Source organism: Aquarana catesbeiana, linkage group LG03 (genome assembly GCF_042186555.1).
Source record: "Aquarana catesbeiana isolate 2022-GZ linkage group LG03, ASM4218655v1, whole genome shotgun sequence".
Classification (NCBI taxonomy): domain Eukaryota; kingdom Metazoa; phylum Chordata; class Amphibia; order Anura; family Ranidae; genus Aquarana; species Aquarana catesbeiana.
The window spans coordinates 250,134,048-250,161,136 of NC_133326.1; the positions used below are offsets into that span (position 1 = coordinate 250,134,048).

The window sequence follows — 27,089 nt, forward strand, 5'->3', positions numbered from 1 at the left end:
GGAGGGGTCATCTTTCCTTTAAGACCCCTTTCACACTGGGGCGTTTTGCAGGCGCTACAGCGCTAAAAATAGCGCCTGCAAAGTGCCCTGACACAGCCACTGCAGTCTCTCCAATGTGAAAGCCCAAGGGCTTTCACACTGGAGCAGAGCGCTAGCAGAACCCTAAAAAAAAGTCCTGCTAGCAGCATCTTTGTAGCAGTGAAGGAGCGGTGTATACACCGCTCCTTCACCGCTTTTGGGGCAGCGCAGCTATACCGTCGGCATAGCGCTGCTGCAGCGGCGCTTTGCGTCCTGTTTTATCCCTTTTTCGGTCACTAGTGGGGGTTAAAACCACCCCGCTAGTGGCCAAATAGCCCCGCTAAAATGCTGGTAAAGCGGCGCTTAATATATCGCTGCTTTATCGCTGACGTCCCCACCGCCCCAGTGTGAAAGGGGCTTAAGACAAAGTTCTAAAAGTGGGTGGAACTCGGCTCTAAGTCCATCTAAGGCTGGCCATACACAGTGCAAATTTATTTACTGCAACCACGGGTTGCAGGGATAATCGCAAGAGAATCTGGCAGGCTGGTTGTACCCATTTAGCCTGCCCATTAATGGTTGGAACTGTGTATGGCTGGCCTAAGGGCCCTTTTACACAGTGCTTCTCTGTTCTGTGGGTGGATCCCCTGCTGAATTGGTGCTAAATGGCGATAGATGTCAATTATTTTTCATCCATCCTGTTCAGTTTGTGTCCACATTTACAGTGGACAGGGGAGAATCCATGATGTCTTGATGGCAGCCCAATGTAAACAGACTTGTGTCCGTTTACATCAGGCTGCCTCTGATCCATCCCATTTAGAGCTAGTAAAAAACGGAAAAGGACATAGGGGGTTATTTACGAAAGGCAAATCCACTTTGCACTACAAGTGCACTTGGAAGTGCAGTCTCTTTAAATCTGAGGGGTAGATCTGAAATGAGGGGAAGCTCTGCTGTTTTTTATTACCCAATCACGTGCAAGCTAAAGTGCTGTTTTTTATTTTCCTTGCATGTCTCCCTCGGATCTACAGCGACTGCACTTCCAACTGCACTTTCAATGCACTTTCAAGTGCAATTGTAGTGCAAAGTGGATTTGCCTTTAGTAAATGACGCCTATAGTCCTTTTCCACTTTTTTTCCAGACCTGGATGGACTCAGAGGTAGGTGGTTGTAAACTGACACAAGTCCATTTACATCAGCCTGCCCTTAGGCCCATATGGAGCTTTCTATCACGTCTGCATGAAAAAACAGACCTTATTGGAAAGCCCTGTAAAAGGGCCCTAAATCTGCTAGTGCATCTAACACTACCTCTTTTCATGGTGACCTGCTTTATTGCTTTTGGTGTCACTCAAAGTAGAGGCAAAAGTATATCCCTGTGTCCTAGAACATGGGGTGCAGGCTTATCCTGATACCAATCCAGAGGGGTAGTAAGTTTAAAGAGGAAAGGATTGCCGCTACTCCTGACCAGCCTATAACGATAAGAAGTGGCCTCAGCCTACATGTCTCCACCACACTACACACACATTTTGCCCTACACACTGGGGAATTCCAGTCTAGATCTAACTAAGCTTAAAACAGACCCCCCCCCCCCCCCAATACCTCTTCTAACTACCCCAAAGAAGGAAGATGCTTTTACTTATATATTCTCAGGGTGCTCTTATCCTGTCACATGACTGGCTCCCAATGGCCGGCTTCAGGGGAAGGGGAGATGAGGGACAGCTGACGACAAATGCCCCATAGTAAGCCTATAGGTGAAGTTACCATCCAGGCATTCAAGCTATTGTCAGCACTCTCTCCTCTCCCTTAAAGCTGGATGATGGGGAGATCCCGTAACTGGTCTGGAGCACCATGAGAATAGGCAAGTATATGCATCTTTCTTTTACAGGATAGTTAGAATTGGTGTTTGAATGGGATGGGAGCCGTTTTAAGCTTAGTTCGATCCAGACTGGGATTGCACCTTAAGTAATGACAAAGTTGTTGCAAAATAAACAGGACTATAGCAAAAATTTAAAAACTGCTCTGGTCCATAGGGAGTGTAAAGTTGTGAGAGTTGTGGTTAAAGCACCAGGCCACATGCTTTACTGGACAAGCATTCCAATCTGCATCTCTCTCTGATGCTGGCCATACACTGTAAGAAAAATTGGCCAAAATTCAGTCATTTAGACAGTTCGTTCGTTTTTCGGCCAGTTGATGGGCACAAAATCGTTATTTATCGGGACGTTTTTGAGCCGAAAAAAACAAAGGACAAGTTTGGAAATTTTCTGCCGAACGAACGATAAATTAAAAGGTTATTGTGTTTCCCGTTCGAACTGTTTGCACTAGGTATATGTAAAAAAACGAACAAAAAATGCATTCATTTATGTCCACTGAACGATTTATCGGTCATTACATGATGGTACTATTGTTTTCTCTCACGGCTGCATTTCGTTTTTCGAAGATGGGTTTGGCTGATTTTTCATATAGTGTATGGCCAGCATTATCCTGATCACTGGTTCTCCTCTTTGTCCGGAGCTGCATAACCAATTCTTAAACACTGGACACATTATCTACTGACAAAGAGCACCAATTTTTAGCAAAGTATTATTAACTAAGTATTTATTAGCTGCAAGTAACCATTGTAAGCTTACAATGGAAAAAGATGTTGATTTATCAAAACTTGAAAAAGTGCAAAATCTGGTGCAGCTGTGCATTGCAGCCAATCAGTTTGTTTAATCAACCACTTGCCATCCAGCCACCGCCATTATATAGCAGCAGGTTGGCTCGTTCCCGCGAATCGCCGTAGCTGTACAGCAGTCCATTAAACAGCTACAGCTTGCATGCGGCGAGGCACGGCGGGGAAGCCGATGCGCGCGGCCGGCGGCCGCAATGTCCACCAGCCACCCGCGATCGCTTTACAGGGAGCCAGAAAGGGGATCTGTCAATGTAAACAGACAGATCCCCGTTCTGACAGGAGAGTTCAGAGTGATCGTCTGTGCCCAGTGATTAGGAACAGTGATCTCTCTGTACTCCCAGTCAGTCCCCTCCCCCCACAGTTAGAAACACCTCTCAGGGAACACATTTAACCCCTTGATTGCACCCTGGTGTTAACCCCTTCCCTGCCAGTGACATTTATACAGTAATCCAATGGTTCTCAACCTTTTTTCAGTCAAGGCACCCTTTAAAATTATGGACAATCTCAAGGCACCCTCCCAAATTATGGACAGTCTTGAGGCACCCCATCCTAAAATGTAAAAACTATTCTAATAGTTTTACATAATCCAGCAACATCCACACATGTAAGACGCCCAACATTAAAGTTGCAAGTTGACTAGTATTCCAATGTTTCTCTTCTTCCTCAGTTTTTCTCCATCACTCAGCTAATGTGACCCCAAAACTGATGGAGAGGGGCAAGGGAGAATCAAACAAGCATGCTATGCAAATGACTGACATCCTCCTTATCAACTGATGATGTCATTGGTTGTTAGCAGGTCAGCACCTAGACGGTTGTAATGGTGTACAATGAAAACCTGTGGCTTTGTGTAACTAAAAGACAGGTTTCATCCACCCGCCCGCTGCCTTGTATACAATTTTTGGGCAAATTTTAGGCATTGTGCCGAGGCACCCCAAAGAAACCTCAAGGCACCTCAGGAAAAAGGCTGCAGTAATCAGTGTATTTTTATAGCACTGATCACTGTATAAATATCAATGGTCCCAAAAAAGTGTCAAAAGTGCCCAATCTGTCCGCCACAATGTCGCAGTCCTGATTATTAGTAAAAAAAAGGAAAATTATAATAAAAATGCCATAAATCTATCCCATATTTTGTAGACGCTATAACTTTAGCGCAAACCAATCAATATACGCTTATTGCTATTTTTTTTACCAAAAATACGTAGAAGAATACATATTGGCTTAAACTGATGAAGAAATTTGTTTTTTTACATTTTTTGGGGGGATATTTATTATAGCAAAAAGTAAAAGATATTGTTTTTTTTTCCAAATCTGTCGGTCTATTTTTGTTTAAAACTTAAAACCGCAGAGGTGATCAAATACTACCAAAAGAAAGCTCTATTTGAGGGAAAAAGGAACATCAATTTGATTTGGGTACAGTGTCACACGACAGCGCAATTGTCAGTTAAAGCGACACCGTATCGCAAAAAATGGCCTGGTCATTAAGGGGGAAAATCTTCTGGGCCTTAAGTGGTTAAGCGTTGACAAAAAAACATGGTTGGTTTCTATACAGAGCTGCACCAGATTTTGCACTCTCCGGTTTTAGTAAAGCAACCTCAGAGTCATTACTATAACTTTCACATTTCAGTGAAGTATAGGTCTGCTTTAAGCTTCACTAGACCTTTAAACCTACTTTCAAGTGAAACAGTTAACCAGGTTTAGAAGAGCTAATTTTCACTTCTAAACATAACATATTGTGAACAGACAGATATATTTGTCACATCTTCCTTACTGTCTGACAGTAAAAATCTGTGTTATTTTAATGTTCCACGTAAACGATTCTCAGGAGTTACCAGGTAAATAGTGCAGATTTTGCTTGAATTAGATCAATTAAAATAAAATAAATCAAATATAATAAAGAAATATAATCTGTAATTTTAAACAACTAAAATGTTACCTTAGAATTGAACGTCCAATATAATGGTGTACACATTTGCTCACTTGTGTTGTGTAAACTAATTGAGGTTCCATTCACATTGTCTTGAGGGCATGGAATTTTAAATTTGTTGTATATCACCTATAAAACAACAACATAAGAGCCAAACATCTAAGAATAAATGGCAACCATAATGTACTACATATTGTATAATATTTCTATGACTTACCACAACAAGGAAAAAAACCATACACGTCAAAGAGAAACCACTGGTGTAGCCTAGATAACCTGTAAAGGTCACAGAAAATAAAAGAATGTTTAAACACCCGTAAAATAAAATAACTGAACTGTATTCATTTTAGTATATTGCACAGTCAATGTCCATGTTTCGTTAACTGTATTAACATTTATCACCAGTAGGTGGTGCCTCATAGAAACACTTTGGGCATGATTTTCTAAGGTCATAGATAAACCATCAGATATACCAGCAGGGATGCCTTAGATTTACAAAAACTGATATCCACTCACAAATAATCATCCATCAATTTAAAGTCCAGTACACAGGCCCATGGTTGTGTTTTTCCCACAATATGGAGTAACTGACATGTTCATGAGCAGTCCACATTTTGCAGTTCTGGGATTTTTAGTTAATGTTTCACGGGATTTACATATTTGTAGGAAGATTGTTTTAGTAAAGCAGAGTTCCACCCAAAAGTGGAACTTCCGCTCATTTGTCTCTTCTGGTGCCACAATTGGCACCTTTTGGGGGGGGGGGGGTGATCAAGTTCTGTCAAAGGGACATGTCAGAAAACCTTTGTCGATCAGCAGCTTCAGCCACTGATCAGTATATTCGGACAGCGGCGGGTCCCACTGCCTAGAATACAATGTCCTGGGGGGGGGGGGATTCCTCGATCCACCTGATTTTGTGAGGATGGAGGATGCTAGATCCACTAGTTGAAATAATAAATAAAAAAAATAACAATGTATGACCATCTTTGCTCATACAGAATTCTGATGTAAAAAAAAATTGTCACTGATAAGATGTTCCACTTAGCGACAATTACCTTCTTTCAACATTTGAAGATGATTGGTAATACAAAATGCATAGAGAGATAGTTACATAGCAACGTCAAAGTGTCAGCACCGTAAAGATTTTTAATTGGCCACTGATCTGTCAGCCTTTGGTAGGGGCATCAGGTCGCAATTTAAAGGAGAAGTGTGGGAAACAAAAAAAAACATATACACACACACACACACAAATACCCACCTATTTGGTGTGATTCTGCAGCTGTCCCCTGCCAACTCTAAGCCTGAGAACTGAGCGATCACATGACTGCTGATCGCTTGGTTCTCAGGTCCGCACTGAGCACAAGGTCCTCCACCGCAGGAGTAGGAGCAGGAAGCAGTTGGCTCAGGCTCTCAGCAATGCGCTGAGAACTTGAGCCAGCTGCCGGTCAGGCATCTGAGTGGATCCTGACATTATTGTCGAGACCGGAGCAGCTTGGGGACGCTAAGGCTAGCTAGCAAGTAAGTACACTCCTGTGATCCAAAAGGTCTAGGTTTTAATGTGATCCCCAGAGCTCTGACAGAAAGATTTTCTATTCCTTGCTTTCACCAGACAGGAAGTAAAGAAAAATCTGCAACAAGGACACACACCTTACAGGATTCCAGCCTTCCTCTACTCTAGGAAAAATATTTTTCTTCATGTGTTTCTGTTTCATATTTCATATTTTCCCTAAATTTGTTGTCACTGTTTCAGGAACGGGGGGTGGGGGTGTATATATATATATATATATATATATATATATATATATATATATATATATATACACATTTTTAACTTATTTATTTATTTTAAGCAGTATCAAAGGGGTGGATGGTGAATATGATACAGTATATAAACCAGAACTAGAAGAAGTATAAAACATGATTATTTACTGACGTGTATGATACTGTACTTTACCTAAATTCTTAAGAAGACACAATGGAAGGATGATTATCACAGTGACGAGGACTAGAAGAAAACGACCATCCAAATACCATGGCCTGTAAAACAATATAAAAATAATGAATACGAACAAAACAGCTAAAATATGGTCAAAGCACTTGAATTATTATACAGGGTTTACTGTATATAGCGCCAACAGTTTACTCAGCGCTTTACAACTTGAGGGTAATGCTTCATACTAAAATAACTTGTTTTACAGCAAAATTCTGAAAGGTCCATTGTTCCATATTCATGCCTGAGCATCTCACTAACATATCTTTCATCACCATCAAATAATGGTTAAGAATTCTTATTACTGAATCCATTTTGAACTCCATTTCCTAAAATCCAAATTACTGTTGGGTGAAAATACTATGCGTCGGAAACATTTTAATTGTTCCAACTCCCTAAGTCCTAATTGCTTCATGAGTTCATAATTAAACATAGTTAAAATGTTCTTGTTTGTGTTAAAAACAAACATAGTGAGGTGTTACGTCCATAAAAAAACAAACAAAAAAACACCCAAAAAAGGTACTCTTTATTCATTCTTAATGGCACTCCAAATGCAGAGCAATTTTGTTGCAGCTGTTGCACAACAAAATGTGTGTTAATCGTGGCAAAATACATGGGAAAAAAAATGCACAAAGCTCATCACCCAAAAAGATACAGGAGCGTCTTTTGCGTGACAAATGTGCATGGGCTGCCCTATGCGCAACACGCAGCAGCGTGTGTAAATTGCCCCCAAAACAATTGCGAGCAGGAACATGTGCTCCAGCTATTTGAAGTGTGAATGGAGCATTAGGTGAGTGAAACTGGTTTCCACAATGCTCCAGGCATAAATGAGCAGTTTATCCATTCATTGCGGCACAGACTATTTAATTTTCCAGAACTCAGCCTTAAAGTGGTTGTAAACCCCATTCATAAAATCTGACCTGGGCACACATATCTGTAGTGTTTACTTATATCTCTCCAAATCTCTGAGTCCCATATCTTTCTGGTGCTTCGTTCCTCTGTTATCAACTAAGTTAAGTTGGGTAAAAAAGTTGGGTTATAAAATTGAATATGTTTTATAGAAAATTGTTATGGTTGTTAATAAAGGGGCCACTACAGCCATTTAAAATCCAGAGAGTGTCGCGTGTTTCTTTCAAATGGTATTGCTGGGGCCAAGAAGAGGGTGGTAGTTGTAGGAGGTAAGACTTTACATCAGCCATACACCTGTCAAGAAAAGGCCCAGAGCAAAAAATTGAACTTAGGAGGAGGGCCCACATGACTGGGGGCGCTGGTCAGTCTGGACTGAGGTTATTGGTAGTTAGCTTAAAAAAGAGGGTCATACGGATTGGTTAGTGGAAGGGACGGGGTTCGGCCTGCTGACTGGGTTGGTCTAGGGGGCGTAGGCATAGGTCAGTAAGGTGACTGTTAGGACAGAAGAAGGCAGCAGGTGCAGTTTTTCCCTCCCTCCCCCCTCCCTATCTAATTAGGCTGGTGTGAATGGTGTTCTGTTTTTCGTCTGTATTTATGTTCCATTTGGGCAGCTTGGAGATGTAATAATAAAATAAAAAAATAAAAATAAAAAAAGGAAGAGCGGGGTGTGAAGGGGGTAGGTCAAGTTTGTCGTAGCAGTTGGTAAGGGTCTCGGGTTCTTGAATGGTGGAAGGGATACAGTATGTGGTGTGGAACGGGTTGGGCCCATCTCCGTATGGGTACCTTCCCTACCATGGAAATAATGGGCTATTGGTCATCGGGCTGTATCGGGCAAAAAAATGGTCAAAGTTTGTCCCTGAGCTGGTGGAACTGCGGCTAAGGGCCAGAATGCTGAGGTGGTGGTGGTACAGCCCATGCGATAGAGATGCCTTCCTTCATAAACCTGAGACATAGTCAGTCAGTTAAGTTGGGTAAAAAAGTTGGGTTATAAAACTGAATATTTTTTTCTAGAAAATTGTTATGGTTGTTAATAAAGGGGCTGCTACGATCAATTAAAATCCAGAAAGTGTTGCGTGTTTCTTTCAAATGGTATTGCTGGAGCCAAGAAGAGGTGTGGTAGTAGTAGGGGGTAAGACTTTACATCAGCCATACACCAGTCATGTGTATGTATGAATGTGAGTTAGGGACTTTTTGAGGGCAGGGACTAATGTATATGTAAAAGCGCTGCGTAAATTGACGGTGCTGTATAAGTACCTGAAATGAATAAAATTTAAAAATAAACAATTAAATGTTTCTCCTCAGTTAACAAAATAGCAGAAATAATAATTGAACATTTGCTCTCTGGCGTCCTTGCATCAGGGTATCATGCGGTCTCCTCTTGAACATCAGTCCACTAAGCAACTTTAGCAGAAATCCTGTGACCTCTGAAGAAGCATTTGATCTCCTGATCTACACCAAATGTAGAACTGAGTATTTTAGTTAGTATGTTAGTATAATAGATTGAATTTTGTAGAACAGGTGAGCATCATTGTTCCATTATGAATCATAGGCGTGTGCAGCCTATTGCATTAGGGTGTGCAGCCCAAAGCTCAAACACACATGGGTATATATATATTAAATTAATACATATAATACATATAATAAATCAGTATACATTAAATTGTAAAAAGTATTGGGACATCTGCCTTTACATGCACATGATCTTTAATGGCATCCCAGTCTTAGTCCGTAGGGTTCAATATTGAGTTGGCCCAACCTTTGCAGCTATAACAGCTTCATCTCTTCTGGGAAGGCTGTCCACAAGGTTTAGGAGTGTGTCTATGGGAATATTTGACCATTCATCCAGAAGTGCATTTGTGAGGTCAGGCACTGATGTTGGACGAGAAGCCCTGGCTCGTAGTCTCCACACTAATTCATCCCAATGGTGTCTTATCGGGTTGAGATCAGGACTCTGTGCAGGCCAGTCAAGTTCCTCCACCCCAAACTTGCTCATCCATGTCTTTATGGACCTTGCTTTGTGCACTGGTCCAAATCATTTGGTGGAGGGGGGATTATGGTGTGGGGTTGTTTTTTTAGGTTTTGGGCTTGGCCCCTTTAGTTAAAGTGAAGGGAACTCTCAAGCCTTGTACACACTGTACGATTGTTGGCCAACCGAGCGTCTGATTTTTGTCAAAAGGGCGTGTGCCAGGATCTTGTCTTGCACACTAACGGTACACAATTGTCGTGCCCCAAACACGAACGTAGTGACGTACTACAAGGAGTTTCAGCTCTTGAGCGTCACCCTTTGGGCCCCTTCTGCTAATTTTGTGTTGGTGAGCATTGATTCCCAGCATGAGTGTTTGTACTTTCGACTTTCATGTGACGGATCTGTGTACTGACCATACGAAAATCTGACGTCAAACTGTTGTCCGCAGAAAATTTACTAGCCTGTCATCCAACATTTGTTGGCCGAAAGTTGGACAACAATTGTCAAAAGGAGCGTACTAACGGTAAGATTTTAGGACAACAGTCGGTCAACAGATAATCCCCTGCCAACCATCGTACCGTGTGTACGAGGCTTTAGGGGTGTCAGCGTACCAAGTCATTTTGGACTATTTCATGCTCCCAACTTTGTGGGAACAGTTCAGGGATGGCCCCATCCTGTTCCAACATGACTGTACACCAGCGCAAAAATAAAGGTTCATAAAGACATGGGCTTAGTAGGGGTGGTGGAAAATTTACTTCAAGTGCAATTCACATTATAATAGTAACTAAAACATATAAAATTAAGTGTAACAATCTAGAAAATAAAAATGCCAAAGTGCTATAATGGTGTGAACCTCCCAACTAAAAAGTTGTTGCAATTGAAGTTACTTTATATTCCAATTATCTGTAGAGGGGTTTCCACCATTCCTGCTAAGTTTCATTTGTTATGTTTTGTTTTCAGTTTGATGTGTATTATATGTGACGTTAGTCGTTACATATCACAGAGATCGGTATTGTGGTAATATTGAAGTTTATTGAGATTTTCATACATAAGAGGGTTTCACCATTATTGTTAAGTTATTGATTAGTAAGTTAGCTCTGCACTTTTTTTATCTGGTGTGGGAACATGTAACATTGCTTAGCGGCAGGCCTTTTGCTGAAACTCTTTTATTTTACCTACAGGAGTTTATTGTAGATAGTAGTGTGGTGATTACCTATTATACTAAAGATCGGCATGTGGCATTATTAAACATCGACGGATTTCAGTTGTGCCACACCAGGCCGCCCCCTCCCTATGGACAATGTGCCTGGCTGCGGAGTTCATCTCCCCATCCCTGCACTCAGTGCACTGATGGGCGCTGATTGACAGCACTGATGGGCAATGATTGGCAGCATTGATTGGCACTAATAGGCAGCACTGATGGGCATTGATTGGCATCACTGATAGGCCGCACTGATGGGCTCTGATTGGCACTGATTGGCACTGATAGGCAGCACTGATTGGCACTGATAGGCTGCACTGATAGGCTGCACTGATTGGCAGCATTGGTGGGCACTAATTGGCATCCCTGATAGGTGGAACTAATAGGCAGCACTGATAGGCGGCACTGATAGGCAGCACTGATGGGCACTGATAGGCAGCACTGATGGGCACTGATAGGCAACCCTTATGGGCACTGATAGGCCCTGATTGGCACTGATAGGTGGCACTGATTGGCAGCATTGATGGGCACTGATTAGCAGCAATGATAGGTCGCACTGATGGGCCCTGATTGGCACTGACAGGCAGCACTGATAGGCACTGATTGGCACTGATAGGCAGCACTGATGGGCACTGAATAGCAGCACTGATAGGTCGCACTGATGGGCACTGATGGGCCCTGATTGGCACTGACAGGCAGCACTGATAGGCACTGATTGGCACTACTGATTGACAGCTTTGTTGGACACTAATTGGCAGCACTGATGGTCACTGATAAGTGGCACTAATAGGCAGCACTGATTGGCACTGATAGGCAGCAATGATTGGCACTAATTGTCAGCACTGATTGGCACTGATAGGCGGCACTGATGGGCACTAATAAGCAGCACTGATGGGCACTGATAGGCAGCACTGATGGGCACTGACGGGCACCCCTACATCACTGCTGAGTTGTGACAGCTAGTCTCTCTACCTGCAAACAGTTACATTACCTGAAAGTGTCACACACCAAGCGGCTCTGGCACACCTCATGATCTGCTGCCTGTGAAACTGTTTTACAGGCAGCGTGGGCTACACAATCCTTGGATGCAGCATTTCAGAGCAAATCTCGGGAGACAGCACTGGCTGATTAGGGTGTGCCCAGGCACACCCCGTGTGCACGCCTGTGTTATGGATGCATTTTAAAAAAAATTTACTTGGCATAAGATAATTTCCAAATGATATTTTAACAGAAAGTATACATATTTTGCCGACTGATGATCTGTCACATTTTTTAAGCTAAAATTTGATCAAAATCTAAATTTAATTTACAACATATGATAGATTGTACTGAGTATCTAAAAAGTTGACTTACGTTGAATCTTCTATTCCCATCAGAAATTTAAGGACATTGGGTAGTTCATTCTTAACTATAAACAGATAGCTGAGCATTGCTGTAAAAAAGAGAGAAAAAAAACAATAATCATAGTAATGCCTTATGCATATTTATGAGCAGTCATTCCTTTAATAGCCAGTGGTGAAGTGTACAGCTTAAGCAGCAATAACCCAGTTTTACAACAACACTCTAAAGCAGACATTCTCAACTAGGGTTCCTCAAGAAGTTGCTAGGGGGTTCTTTGAGCTTGCAAATTTCCAGAGCCAGCGCTACGTGGCAGAAACAGCTGCATGACAACAATGATTTTTTTCGCTGTAAGGCCCCTTTCAGGTGGGTGGACTCCGCTAGCGTATCCGCCTGCTCGGGGAACGGGGAATCTGTATGCTGATACCTGCTGAGCAGGTCTGTGTCTTCTCCGCTTATGCAAAGGACACGGACACAGCCCGCTTTCCTCTATAGGCGTTCAGGTAGAAATGGACCACCTGTCTGTTTCCAACTGACTTTCATCCGATCTGATCCACCAGACGATCGGTCTGTTTTTAGAGGATAGGATAGCATTAGATGCAACCAACACATGTCTGTTGACATCCGATGCTCTACAGAGGGCAATGAGTGGTTCGTTCGGGTCTGCCTAAAAAACTGACAGGTGGACCTGATAGGTCCACTCTTGTGAAAGGGGCCTAAAAGTGACATTCTGACCATTGCTGTAAGGGCATTCTTCCTACTGGCCATCGCTGTAAGGGGCACTGACCTCCAATTCATTGGTCATGAGACCTGAAGATTTTAAGGGTTCCCCGAGGTAAAAAGTTTGAGAAAGGCTGCATTAAAGGGTTGGAAAGCAGGAAGTTACACACTGATTATGTCAGATCACATTCAACTTTATTAAAATGGGGCAAAGCACTCTGCAGCTCCACCTAGGACCACCACTCTGTAACAATTTGCTTAATGCAGGCATCATCAGAGAGATAAGGAAGCAGCTTGGTTTACATTCTGGCATGGTGCCTATGTGCCAGGATGACTGAACTCCTGAACTTGTGTGGTCCCCGTGCCACCAATCAGGACAGCCAAAGACCAGCACCCAACAAAATAGAAAAATGTGCAAGCAACCAAAGATGTACCTGTGTGTGGCCTGGGACAGAGCTCATGTCACCTATACTATTTATTAAGCAGATGGGCTGGTAAAGCATCTTTTCACTTGCTCTCTAAAATATCAAAACACACAAAACCATGAGGTTTTAAGCTTGAATTATAGACAAAATATATAAGCTCTTATGATTTTGTGAGTATTGGTCCTTTAGGGAGCGAGTAACAAGATGCTGTAACAGTCCATCTGCTTAATAAATGGTATAGGTGATCCAGAGAGGCTGGATTATAAGCATTGTACATCCATAAATGTATTCCTTTTTCTGTAGTTCAGCATGTTCAAAGGTTTAATCAAAGCCAACTGCAGCTTCACCCACACATACACAAAAGCTTGAATGGAAGGCTGAATCCAAAAGTATCATACAACAAGAGCCTGCAGCTCTGGACAGAATTTTTCTGATAAGCCTGTCAAATCTAGAGTTTTTTTTTTTCTAAAACTCAAATTAAAATAAATGTTATTGACTTTCTGATTTTAGCGCAGTTGCAATGTTTCCTGGATTGATAAATTTACTTTTCTGTAGTTGCTATTTAAAAGTGAAGCTTAGGTATGGAAGTTTTCTTCATAGTCCAGCTTGGATCAATGTAAGTACACTATATTGTCAAAAGTATTGGGACAACTGCCTTTACACACGCATGAACTTTAATGGCATCCCAGTCTTATGCCCGTACACACGATCGGACATTGATCGGACATTCCGACAACAAAATCCATGGATTTTTTCCGACGGATGTTGGCTCAAACTTGTCTTGCATACACACAGTCACACAAATCTTGTCGGAAATTCTGGAGGTCAAGAACGCGGTGACGTACAACACGTACGACGAGCCAAGAAAAAGTTCAATAGCCAGTGCAACTCTTCTGCTTGATTTCGAGCATGCGTGGAACTTTGTGCGTCGGAATTGTGTACACACGATCGGAATTTACGACAGATTTTGTTGTCGGATCCAGATCTCAAATTTTGTGTGACGGAAATTCCGATGGAAAATGTCCGATGGAGCCTACACACGGTCGGAATTTCCGACAACAAGCTCCCATCAAACATTTTCCGTCGGTAAATTTGACCGTGTGTATGGGCATAAGTCTGTAGGGTTCAATATTGAGTCGGCCCACCCTTTGTAGCTATAACAGCTTCAATTCTTCTGGGAAGGCTGTCCACAAGGTTTAGGAGTGTGTCTATGGGAATTTTTGACCATTCTTCCAGAAGCGCATTTGTGAGGTCGAGCACTGATGTTGGCTGAGAAGGCCCAGCTTGCAGTCTCCACTCTAACTCATCTCAAAGGTGTTCTGTTGGGTTGAGGTCAGGACTCTGTGCAGGCCAATCAAGTTCCTCCACCCCAGACCCGCTCATCCATGTCTTTATGGACCTTGCTTTGTACACTGGTCCAAATCATCTGGTGGAGGGGTGGATTATGGTGTGGGATTGTTTTTCAGGGGTTGGGCTTGGCCCCTTAGTTCCAGTGACAAGACATTTTGGACAATTTCAAGCTCCCAATTTTGTGGGAACAGTTTGGGGATGGCCCCTTCCTGTTCTAACATGACTGCACACCAGTGCACAAAGCAAGGTCCATAAAGACATCTGCGTGTAAGGGCAGGGGTCACAATACTTTTGACAATATAGTATATGTATTGGATCCCTGTGAAAGCTGGCAAACACTGTAATAGGTACCACTAATATAGAGATCTCGACTTCTAAGTGGCTGCCAACTTGGCATGGTCGCCCGCTTGGCATGGGCGCCATTTAGGGAACACTTTGCATTTTTTCAATGTATGCAGAGCATTCCCTGAATGAACGAAGTGGAGAGGTGGTGTGAAGACGTCTTGTCCAATCAGAGAACAATTTGTATTTATTGAGAAAATGCAAAGTGTTCCCTGAATGGTGTCCATGCTGAACGGGGCAACCTCATGTGTTCAGTAAGCAACAAGGCTAACCCAGGAGCTAGCTTCAATAACTGTAGTAGCAGTGCCTAGTAAGGCGAATTGCATGGGGATCCCACAGGTAAGGCCCATACATAGTTACTTTGGTGCAACCTGGACCACCGTAACTACCGTATATACAATTGCCATACCTAAACTTCAGCTTTCATTTCCATGATGAAAGTTATTTTGTTAACATTTATAGATAAATATGTAAAAGTATCTGGAAATTACCACACCGTGTGGCAATTACAGAGAATTTCCTGTCTAGTAATTCTTTCAAGGAGAACTAACAACTGTAATTTTGTTGCTTCCTTTTTGTGCAATAGAAGCTTACATAATAGAATAGACTGCATGACAAAGTGAAACAATATTGTATACTTCAAAGTCTGTAGAGCAGAGCATACATTTACATGTATTGCTTTGAATTATATTCCTAGCTCTCTTACATAATTCATGTAATGTAACCTTTGTGTCCTGGTGTTATAGACCTTTAGGAAAAAATGAAAAACATATGTTGTACTATTATTATGAAATATACATTAGTCATGTGCTTACCACCAACATTCTGAAGAGATGTTGATCCGAACACTAGCAACCTTCCTGGTGTGCCAAATACTTGTTCTCCCAGCTTCTCATATACCATACATCCTGGTTAAATGAAAACAACAACTTTAGTCTTTAGTACATTATTGAATTAGAAGCCATCCACACAAACCACAATGCATAAGTATCCTTTTCAAAACAAGATCCACATTTTTGTATTTATATCAGTTCTGAGTTTTTTTTTTTCATTCAATGTGGTTGCAACAGGAAATACATATTTTAAAGAACAGCACTTGTTTTTTTCAAGTGAACACAGAGTTTGACTTATAAAGAATTTGCATAACCATTTGATCCTTGAAAGGTTTGACCCTCCACAAGGTTTAGGAGTGTGTCTATGGGAATATTTAGACCATTCTTCCAGAAGTGCATTTGTGAGGTCAGACACCATGGGCGTCCGCAGAACTTTTTTCAGGGGGGGGCATAATTTTAGGGTCACCCATGCACCGCCCCTTTTCAACAATGTCATTATCACATTATCATGGTCAGAGACTGCAGACATAGTACAGTCCCTAGGATAAGTAATAGATAATGGCCAACAGGCCCTTTTACCAGGCCTAGCGAAACGACAGCACTGATCCCCCCGGCTGGACGATGGCTCACTCTGGGTTCCCTGGGGTTGACTCTGGTCAGTAGTGTAACATGTCTGTACCCTGGTAGTGGCTCAGACTTTCTCTCTCTGGTGGTGCTGGGCAGCGTGGCTCTCTGGTGGCGCTGGGCAGCGTGGCTCTCTCTCTGGTGGCGCTGGGCAGCGTGGCTCTCTCTCTGGTGGTGCTGGGCAGCGTGGCTCTCTCTCTGGCTTCTGCCCAGCACACTCCTTGTTCTTTGTCCTGTAGCACTCTCTCCCTCAGCTTTTTTCCAGGCTGCAGTCTCTCAATCTCTCTCTTGATCTGACTGTAGCCTCCTCCCTGTGGAAAATGGGGCCGCCAATCTTTGGGACTACATGTCCCATGATGCTCTCCTCTCCTAGTCTCCTTTGATTGGCCCTCAGTTATGGCCAATAGGGAAGGAACTGAGCGGGCAGGAAGCTGGGCGGGGAATCTTGCCGCCGTCTCTTCTCCCTGACAGGAGAAAGGGGGGGCGACCGGGGTAAACCTCTGACAGTCCGCAGCTCGCTTTTCTCCTGTCACAGCGCCACCGAGTTCTCTGCTGGTCTGAGCAGGGAAAAGAGCCCAAAGTCAGATTACACTGATGGGTGGGCTTGACAGCACCTTGATGGTGTCACCCCACTGGCAGGTGGCACCCGGGTGCCGGCTGCCCGCACCCCGATAGCGATGCAACTGTACTGAATTTAAGATCCGATCCCTGATTCCAGGGGGGGGGGGGCACTTGACCCCCCTTGCCCCTACCTGTGGACATCCATGTCAACCACTCATGTGGACGAGAAGGCCTGGCTAGCAGTCTCAGCTCTTTTTCATCCCAAAGGTGTTCTATTGGGTTGAGGTCAGTCAAGTGTCTCCACCCCAAACTCGCTCATCCAAGTCTTTATGGACCTTGTTTAGCCAAAACCTTTTTTTTTCTGTTTAGTTAGAGTAACGAAGGGTTAAATCCCCTGCCAGGGTATTTTTTTCCTGTCTGTTTGCCACTAGGGAAATTTTATTTACCTCCTGTCCCAGAGACACAAAAGGAAGTTAGAAGAAAATGTGCAAGCCAGTCAAGTTCATCCACCCCAAATAATGCTCATTCATGTCTTTATGAACCTTGCTTTGTGCACTGGTCCAAATCATTTGGTGGAGGGGGGATTATGGCGTGGGCTTGTTTTACAGGGTTGGTCCCTTAGTTTCAGTGAAGGGAACTCTTAACGCGTCAGCATACCAAGACATTTTGGACAATTTCATGCTCCCAACTTTGTGGGAGCCGTTTGGGGATGGCCCCTTCCTGTTCCAAAATGACTGCACACCAGTACACAAACCAAGGTCCATAAAGACATGGAGGAGCGAGTTTGGGGTGGAGGAACTTGATTGGCCTGCACAGAGTCCTGACCTCAACCCGATAGAGAACACCTTTGGGATGAATTTGAGCAGAGACTGCGAGCCAGGCCTTCTCGTCCATATCAGTGCCTGACCCCACAAATATGCATCTGGGAAAATGGTCAAACACTCCTAAACCTTGTGGACAGCCTTTCTGGAAGAGCTGAAGCTTTTATAGCTACAGGGGTGGGCCAACTCAAAATTAAAAACCCTAGGGACCGAGATTGGGATGCCATTAAAGTTCATGTGTGTGTGAAGGCAGGCGTCAATATAGTGTATGCAGTCAGATAGACATCATACTTTTTATATTTTTATCTCCATTTTCCTGTGTTAGCACAACCCCACTTGCAGGACAGAATTTTTAGTTTTCTCAGAGTTGGGATTTACCCTAGGTCCACACCTATGCATTTTTTAGTGCATTTTGCAGTTTGCAGAAACGCACTACAATCCATTTAAAATGGTTTCCAATGGTACCAGTTCACATCTATGCGTTTTGCGGCCGGTGCGTTTTTGGAAAGGGTCAGGGACTTTTTCCCGTAGTTTGTGGGTAATAGACTTCAATGGAACCGCACCAGAAATGTAAGTGTTGTGTTTGTGATGCGAATTATAATGTGATTTGCGTTTTGCAATTTTTAATTTTAACACTGTATATAGCTGGTTGCTAAGCAGGGGGCCGGAAGCCGGCTGTTGCGTCCTTAATAACCATAACCGATGACTCATCAGCTGTCAACAAGATTCCTCACTGACAGCTGTATGTAAAGAAAAAAAAAAAAGGCCGGCAAAGGGTAAGGGTCTGGTATGGATTTTTGGGGGGGACTCCACGACATTTTTTTAAAAAAAATTGGCGGGGGGGGGGGGGTGTCCCCTTTGAATCCATACTAGACCTGGAGGGCCTGGTATAGAACTGGGGGGGGACACCACACAGTTTTTTTTTGCGATTTCTTTTTGCCGGCAATTCATTTTCTTACATTCAGCTGACAGCTGATGACTCATCGGTTGTTAAGGACGTGGCAGCCGGCTTCCCGTCCCCCTCCTTAGCAACCAGCTATATACAGTATATATATATATATATATATATATATAAATACCCTCTGCCTGCGTGCCTGAGTTAAGGGCCGATAGATTCCAGGAAGTAACTGTTACATGAATCATTTGCCCTTACTCAAGATGGCCACGGCTAGAAATGCTAGGGTAGCGGCTATAGCCACTGGCAGGAATCGCATTTGGAAAAATTTGACAGGCTGGTTTATGGATCGACTTGGGTACAATCAGCCTGCTCACACATTGATCAAAATTTGTCCCTTCCGCGCTGAACCCGGCCGAATTTGGATCCATGAATGACTGGCTTAAGTCTCAGAGGGCTCATCAAACCAGCGGCTCCTTATGGGGTGTGCTACATAAAGTATGTAATGAAATGGAAAGGCTTTATTTGAAATTTTCAACAACATGTTTATGAAGGGTGTGGGGATTGGGTTGGGGGAGAAACCAAGGAAGGCAAGTTATAAGTAGATTATACTTCAGCTTTAAAAAACACTGAACTGCTTTTTCACTTTGAACAGCTAATCAGCCCCAGGAGAACTGTCTATTTTTTGGAGTGAGCTCAGGATTTGCTGATGTTCAGAATATCACAACAGTACTAAATCATCCACAAAATGGGGGATCGTGGAATTCTACTGATGAAAATTCTAAAAGAACCCTTGTGCTGTTGTGTAAATAGTGTCCTTATATAAAACTGTACGGCTGTATTATTTATACCTCAACATATAATTATACTAGTAAATATAAATTTTAAGGTTTACTCAGTAACAACTGAGTAATTCAAACATTATAAACATGGCATACGTATGGTAAAGCTGAAGAACTAAAATGTACCTGTTTCCTGGGAACATTTCAGTAGAAGGTTTAAAGAATAGATAGACAGTAGAGTGACTGACATCAGAAGCAGCCTGCAATGAAAACAAAAAAGATTCCATTACATCATGTAAAAAGCAAAAAATCAAAAAGAAGCATAGGCAAATGGTATTCATAAAATAAGGTCAATGATTATGCAATAAGAGGGTTGAAATTACTCAATTTTTTAATTAGAAACACATATGACTGTTCAGGGATGTCAATAATTTGATTGATTCTTTGCATGATGGATGAAATGCAAAATCGACATCTCTAGGATTACTATCTACACTGGTTGGGCCTCTCCACATTTGATGAGACCTCTTTTCCTGACATTTATGTATATGTTATTCGTTTGGCAGTTTTGCACTCTGTTTTCTCTATATACGCCCTGACATCTTATTCTTTTTCAATTTTTACTTTTTTGTGAGACGCTATTATTGTTTTGTCTTGCATTGCTTTGTTGGATACTTTATTGATATAAATAAAGAATTTGCAAAGAAATGCAAAATCAACAAGGGCAAAAACTGCACAATCAAGTTAAAATATAGGAAGAGCCACAGTATGTTAAAGTATTTTCAATTACAAATTTTCTATAATAACTTGACACTTGTAGAAAATAAGAACAGGAACCAGAATACAGAATTGTGCCATAAAGTGAGAAATCATTTTAAGATATGCACTGATAAAAGCAGCATAATAGTACATATTATTGAGGAGACACTGCTACACTGCTGATAATCAGAGAGGGTTATTTATTAAAGTAAATTAAAATCACGTGTGATAATTAGAGAGGGTTATTTATTAAAGTGAATTAAAATCACATGTTGTATGTTTCAACATTCCAGCGATGTGCAGGAGAATTAAACAAATAGGGAATGTATGTGACTTAAAGCTGAACTCCGGGATAAGCTAATGTTGGCTAAATCAGGGGTCCCCAACCACTGGACCATGGACCACTACTCGGCCGTGGCCTCTCTGCAGTAGTGGGCCGTGGCATGAAAGAGCTGGGCGGGCGGCATGAAAGAGCCGGGCGGGCGGCATGAGAGCCAGGTGGATGAGCGAAGCCAGTGTGGAGGCAAGCAGAGGTGACATCATCTCTCTCTGCCCCCCGCATCACATCTCTTCCACCCTCACAGCCGGTGTTCTATCAGCCTCAATGTCGGAGGTGACAATCCACATCTGGTAGCAGGCAGCATGGCAAGTGACAATCCACATCTGGTGGCAGGCAGCATGGCAAGTGACAATCCACATCTGGTGGCAGGCAGCATGGCAAGTAAAAATCTACATCTGGTAGTAGGCAGTGTGGCAAGTAACAATCCACATCTGGCGGCAAGTGACATTTCACATCTGGTGGCAGGTGACGTGGCAAGTGACAGTCCGCATCTGGTGGCAGGTGACGTGGCAAGTGACATTCCGCATCTGGTGGCAGGTGACATGGCAAGTCACAAGCTGCATCTGGTGGCAGGCGACAGTGGCAAGTCACACGCTCACGGCACCCACTGATTCTGCATTATGGTGAGTTGAACTTTTTTTTACTACAATGTAATGATAAAAAATAATGCGCTTCAATCACCCTGACACTATATCAAGCATGGTGCCGTGATGATTGAAGCGCTAACACCAGCCATTGCCCTGACAAATTGCCCACGAAAAATCGCTTACCCCTTGTGTGCTCCCTGCCCGGGCCTTGGCACAATTTTCTTCCACTCAGCCGGTCCCCGGTGCCAAAAAGGTTGGGGACCGCTGGTCTAAATACAAGAATCAAGTGTATTCTTCCTTGAATGCTTTGTGTATTTCTTCCAGCTCTGCAATAATCCAGTGTGAAACTTTGCCTTCTGTTCTAAAGACCAGTCACTGCTGCGCTCTCTCCTTGTGCAGGATTACTGATCATGTAGCCGCCCCCTCCTGTAGTTCTCTGCAGGCAGCCTGTAGTAGGTGGACCTGCAGGGTCCTTCCCACAGTTCTGCGTGCGCTCTGCATACAGTTGCAATAAAAAGTATGTGAACCCTTTGGAATGATAAGGATTGCTGCACAAATTGGTCATAAAATGTGATCTGATCTTCATCTAAGTCACAACAATAGACAATCGCAGCCTGCTTAAACTAATAACACACAAAGAATTAAATGTTACCATGTTTTTATTGAACACACCATGTAAACATTCACTGTGCAGGTGGAAAAAGTATGTGAACCCTTGGATTTAATAACTGGTTGAACCTCCTTTGGCAGCAATAACTTCAACCAAACGTTTCCTGTAGTTGCAGATCAGACGTGCACAATGGTCAGGAGTAATTCTTGACCATTCCTCTTTACAGAACTGTTTCAGTTCAGCAATATTCTTGGGATGTCTGGTGTGAATCACTTTCTTGAGGTCATGCCACAGCATCTCAATCGGGTTGAGGCCAGGACTCTGACTGGGCCACTCCAGAAGGCATATTTTCTTCTGTTTAATCCATTCTCTTGTTGATTTACTTCTATGCTTTGGGTCGTTGTCCTGTTGCAACACCCATCTTCTGTTGAGCTTCAGCTGGTGGACAGATGGCCTTAAGTTCTCCTGCAAAATGTCTTGATAAACTTGGGGATTCATTTTTCCTTCGATGATAGCAATCCATCCAGGCCCTGACGCAGCAAAGCAGCCCCAAACCATGATGCCCCCACCACCATACTTCACAGTTGGGATGAGGTTTTGATGTTGGTATGCTGTGCCTCTTTTTCTCCACACATAGTGTTGTGTGTTTCTTCCAAACAACTCAACTTTGGTTTCATCTGTCCACAGAATATTTTACCAGTACTGCTGTGGAACATCCAGGTGCTCTTGTGCAAACTGTAAACGTGCAGCAATGTTTCTTTTGGACAGCAGTGGCTTCCTCTGTGGTATCCTCCCATGAAATCCATTCTTGTTTAGTGTTTTACATATGGTAGATTCGCTAACAGGGATGTTAGCATATGCCAGAGACTTTTGTAAGTCTTTAGCTGACACTCTAGGTGTCTTCTTCACCTCATTGAGCAGTCTGCGCTGTGCTCTTGCAGTCATCTTTACAGGACACCCACTCCTAGGGAGAGTAGCAGCAGTGCTGAACTTTCTCCATTTATAGACAATTTGTCTTACCGTGAACTGATGAACAGCAAGGCTTTTGGAGATACTTTTATAACCCTATCCAGCTTTATGCAAGTCAACAATTCTTAATCGTAGGTCTTCTGAGAGCTCTTTTGTGCGAGGCATCATTCACATCAGACAATGTTTCTTGTGAAAAGCAAACCCAGAACTGGTGTGTGTTTTTTATAGGGCAGGGCAACTGTAACCAACACCTCCAATCTCATCTCATTGATTGGACTCCAGTTGGCTGACACCTCACTCCAATTAGCTCTTGGAGATCTCATTAGTCTAGGGGTTCACATGCTATTTCCACCTGCACTGTGAATGGTTACATGGTGTGTTCAATAAAAACATGGTAACATTGAATTCTTTGTAAGTTATTAGTTTAAGCAGACTGTGATTGTCTATTGTTGTGACTTAGATGAAGATCAGATCACATTTTATGACCAATTTGTACAGAAATCCATATCATTCCAAAAGGGTTCACATACTTTTTATTCCAACTGTATGTTATGAGCAGCACAGTGATGATATCACAACTGCTAATACAAAAGGCATTTGATACACACAAACATGCCGTTTACAGTATTCCCTTTAGAGGAATTTATTTCATAAATTTTTTGAGGTAAAAGATACAAAATATCTTTTATTCTAAATAATTAAGGGCACACACATTAGATTACAGAAATACTTTAATAACTGGGATTGCCAATCCCAAACCTACATCATAACAGCTATTAAGTGTTATCAAAAGATTATCATTAACAACAGCTTTCTACACAGCGCTATAGCTTGGTATACTTAAAGTCTATCTCTAGGGAAAACCGTTTTAGTTTTGGATAGAGTGGGGACAGGTGTTAAAACCTATGGCAAGTTTTTATTGCTATGTCCCCATTGGGGATATTCACCTTTCTGTTTGTTTTAGTGACCGTTGTCATAGAAAAAGAAAGCAAGGGCAAATGCAAAATGTTGAGCTGTCCCCAGAACAAAACAGAAGAGAAAATCGTCCAATGGGAACACTTATTTCGGAGACACCTGCAAATGAGTGGAATTAAATTAATTCCAAAGGTAAAAAAAAAAAGAAAAAAGAAAAGCCATACTTACCTGCTCTGTGTAATGGTTTGCACCCAGCAGCTCAATCCTCCTCTTCTCTGGTCCTCTGCCAGTGCTCCTGGCTCCTCACCCCTGCTGAGTGCATCCATAGCAAGCTGCTTGGTATTGAAGCACTCATGCGTGTTTGCTCCCAAGACAGCTCTGTGTTTCACAGCTCGGCCCCCCTCAATGGCTGTGCTTGACAATGGCTCAGGCTGCTGCCTCTCTGTCCAATAAGGAGAAAGAGAGCCAGGAGAGTTGCCGCTCTCATGCTTATCACTCAATCAAGATTGGGCTCAGGAATGGGGGGGTTTACCTTGTACCTTTAGAACCACATTAACATAATTTTGGGAGATTTCCTCTTAAGTGTTCCACTTGTGGGACAGAAAGTGGTAATGCTGCAAATAACACACTTCCTGTCCCTAGGTGGCTACATCATTCCTCCACTGTATCTATGGAAGAAGCCATAGTTCACACCTTAGGCTACTTTTCCAATTTGGAATAAAAAAATGTACATGGGGTGCAGTGCAATTGGTAGTTTACAGAAGCTAACTAGGAGGGAAGATATTCTTTAGTGCCACTAACAGGAAATGACAAGGACACTGCATTTTTGGCAGGATCAACTTGAATTGCTGAAAAAAAAAAAACACAGGCAACCAGCACGTAAAAGGACTGTAAGCTGCAACATATTGCATTTTTGTTCTTTAGTTTAGACACCATTTAAACAATGCCAGCATAAAAAAAGCAATAGGCATAGGCATGTGAACTGTCCTCTGTTTGCAGTTTCATGTTTAATCCTTCAGTTTAAATAGAATGTACCTTTTACAGTGTACCTGTCAATTTCTAAAACTTGATAAAACAATACGATATAAAAACCACCTAGATGTGCCTGCAGAAAACTTTAAACACCTCCATACGCCAGGTGATATAAAACCTGGCTGATCTGGTATGTAGGTGGTGACTCTTCCTACTGAGGTCAAGAGCTAACCTGCCCCCTCCTGCACCTCTCTGCTGGTCTATAGCTGTGATGGGAGACCATAGTGGGAACCAGTGGCGGCTGGTGCTCCAGCCGGGGGGGGGGGTGCAGCATACAAAACCACTGGACCCCCCACCCCCCGTGGATGGTACTCACAAGGTCGGGCTCCTGTGTTTGCGGCGAAGCAGAGCGAGATCGCTCCCTCCGATGAGGAATGAGGACGGCCTCCACCGGATCCCCTGGATCTCCACGTACATCCTCCCCCAGTACCAGCCAATACGGTTGCTTCTCCTCTCGGCTAATCGGGTCTCAGGACCCGTTTCCTGTCTGGCCGGGAGGAGAAGCAGGAAGACAATAGCGAATATTAATTCTCTATTGCCACACAACTGGTGATAACAAGTCCTCTGCGTCCTGAGCCCACCTTTTTTTAAGCCAATTAGAGCCTTGGGTTCTAATCATGTGCTTCTAAAAAAAAAAAAAAACCCATAGAAATCCATGCGTCCGGCATCCAGCCGTGGGGGGGGGTGTCAGCATACAAAACCAGTGGACCCCCCACCCCCCATGGATGGTATTCATGAGGTCAGGCTCCTGTGTTCACAGCAATGCAGAGCGAGATCGCTCCCTCCGATGAGGAATGAGGATGGCCTCCTCCGGATCTCCTGGATCTCCACGTACATCCACCCCCGGTACCAGCCAATACGTTTGCTTCTCCTCTCGGCTAATCGGGTCTCAGGACCCGTTTCCTGGTTGGCCGGGAGGAGAAGCAGGAAGACAATAGCGAATGTTAATTCTCTATTGTCACACAACTGGTGATAACAAGTGCTCTGCGCCCCGAGACCACCCTTTTTTAAGCCAATTAGAGCCTTGGGTTCTAATCATGTGCTTCCAAAAAAAAAAAAAAACCCCATAGAAATCCATGCGTCCCACACCCTGCATGTAGCTTAGGGGCCGAGCGGCTGCCACTGGTGGGAACTATGCAGACTAAAGTCCCCAAACCTGTTTGGGCCACTTGCACAGATAATAGTTATTTATGCATTAACTTTAGAACATTTTAAGAACTGGTGGGTGTACAGTCAGAGCCAACAAGACAAAACGTAATAGGTTCCTATGTACTTGTGAGTATTTTTTCTTCTTGCCGCCAGCCACACATGTTATAAAAGGAAGTGAGATGTCGTTATGAACCTGTCACTTTTTTTTTTTTTTTACAAGGCTTCTGGGAAGTCTTGTGGTTTTTGATCATCACAGAACTATATATACAGTATCTGTTTTAGCTTCAGCTAAACACCAGCAAAAATCCATGACTCAGTATGTGTTTTTCATCTCTTAGTGTTTTTTTTTAATGGAAGCTTTAAGTTGTCAGTTGTCATTTAACTTAGGCTTCATTCAGATGGGCGTTGACAGCAGTCCTACATGCAGGCTCTCTTTGTTATTGCGCCTGCATCCACCCCCGGCTGCGTGCAGGCAGCATATAGAGGTGAATGCAGATGCAGGCAGGTGCACAGATTCGAACACAGAAAGTGTACGTTTGGATCCACGCACCCACTCCTGCCCACATTTCAAATGTTGGCATGAGGCTACATGCATCTCTGTCTGTCCATGTAGCTGCTGTATCCACCTCTATAGGCTGCCTGCACGCAACCTGGGGCAGATGCAGGCGCAATAACAAAGTGATCTTACACACAGGACAGACCTTTATTTGCACAAATACCATAAGGGTTTCACTTCGAGATGCTGAAAAAGGGACTAAAGGAAAGTAATATTTCTGTGAGAATTCTGTACGCATTATGACATCGAGCAACATAGTTTAATTATATACTAGTTTTCACACTTTATTTTGCATTTATGTTGTATTTAAATTGTGTTGCATATGTATTAATACCCTGAATTTAACCTGGATATCATGCTACTATGTTTAATTTTGTTAAAATATAAAATCCATCATTTAAAAGAGTCTACTTACACTGAACTACACCACAAACACATCCAATATGCCCTTGGCACTGCTCACCTGCACAGCTGTCAAATACAGCCACTGCATCCTCATAGATTTACATGGGCTGCCTGCTTGCAGCACTGGGCATCTTCAGCTGCAAAAACAAATGGCCGATTCATGGAATATAGGCCTCAGCTCCAATGTGAATGAGGCCTTAGGCTGGCATCTGTGTCCCCAGCTTACTTTTGTACACATGGTAGAGCCCAATGAGCAGTTTTTGACATTTTTCTAACACACTAGGCCGTTTTGTTTGTGGAATTGGTCCATGTGAATGTACCAAGGGGGTTCCAAAATAAAAATTTCTCTGTTTATGCAATTAAAATATAAAAAAGGCACTAAATAAAAAATTCCCTCAGCTAATATA

The 27,089-nt window shown here is 42.9% G+C and overlaps 1 protein-coding gene across 2 annotated transcripts in view; it reads right to left on the minus strand.

Annotated features, from left to right (window-relative positions):
* SLC38A1 (solute carrier family 38 member 1) overlaps positions 1-27,089 on the minus strand; it is a 127,865-nt gene that overhangs the window by 20,065 nt on the left and 80,711 nt on the right. For both annotated transcript variants that reach the window (XM_073619961.1, XM_073619962.1), the window contains 6 exons: positions 19,547-19,620; positions 15,660-15,752; positions 12,023-12,101; positions 6,558-6,640; positions 4,824-4,882; positions 4,616-4,735 (listed from right to left, as the gene is read on the minus strand). In XM_073619961.1, the coding sequence (XP_073476062.1) occupies positions 4,616-4,735; positions 4,824-4,882; positions 6,558-6,640; positions 12,023-12,101; positions 15,660-15,752; positions 19,547-19,620 (508 nt within the window). The remainder of the gene's footprint in view (positions 1-4,615; positions 4,736-4,823; positions 4,883-6,557; positions 6,641-12,022; positions 12,102-15,659; positions 15,753-19,546; positions 19,621-27,089) is intronic.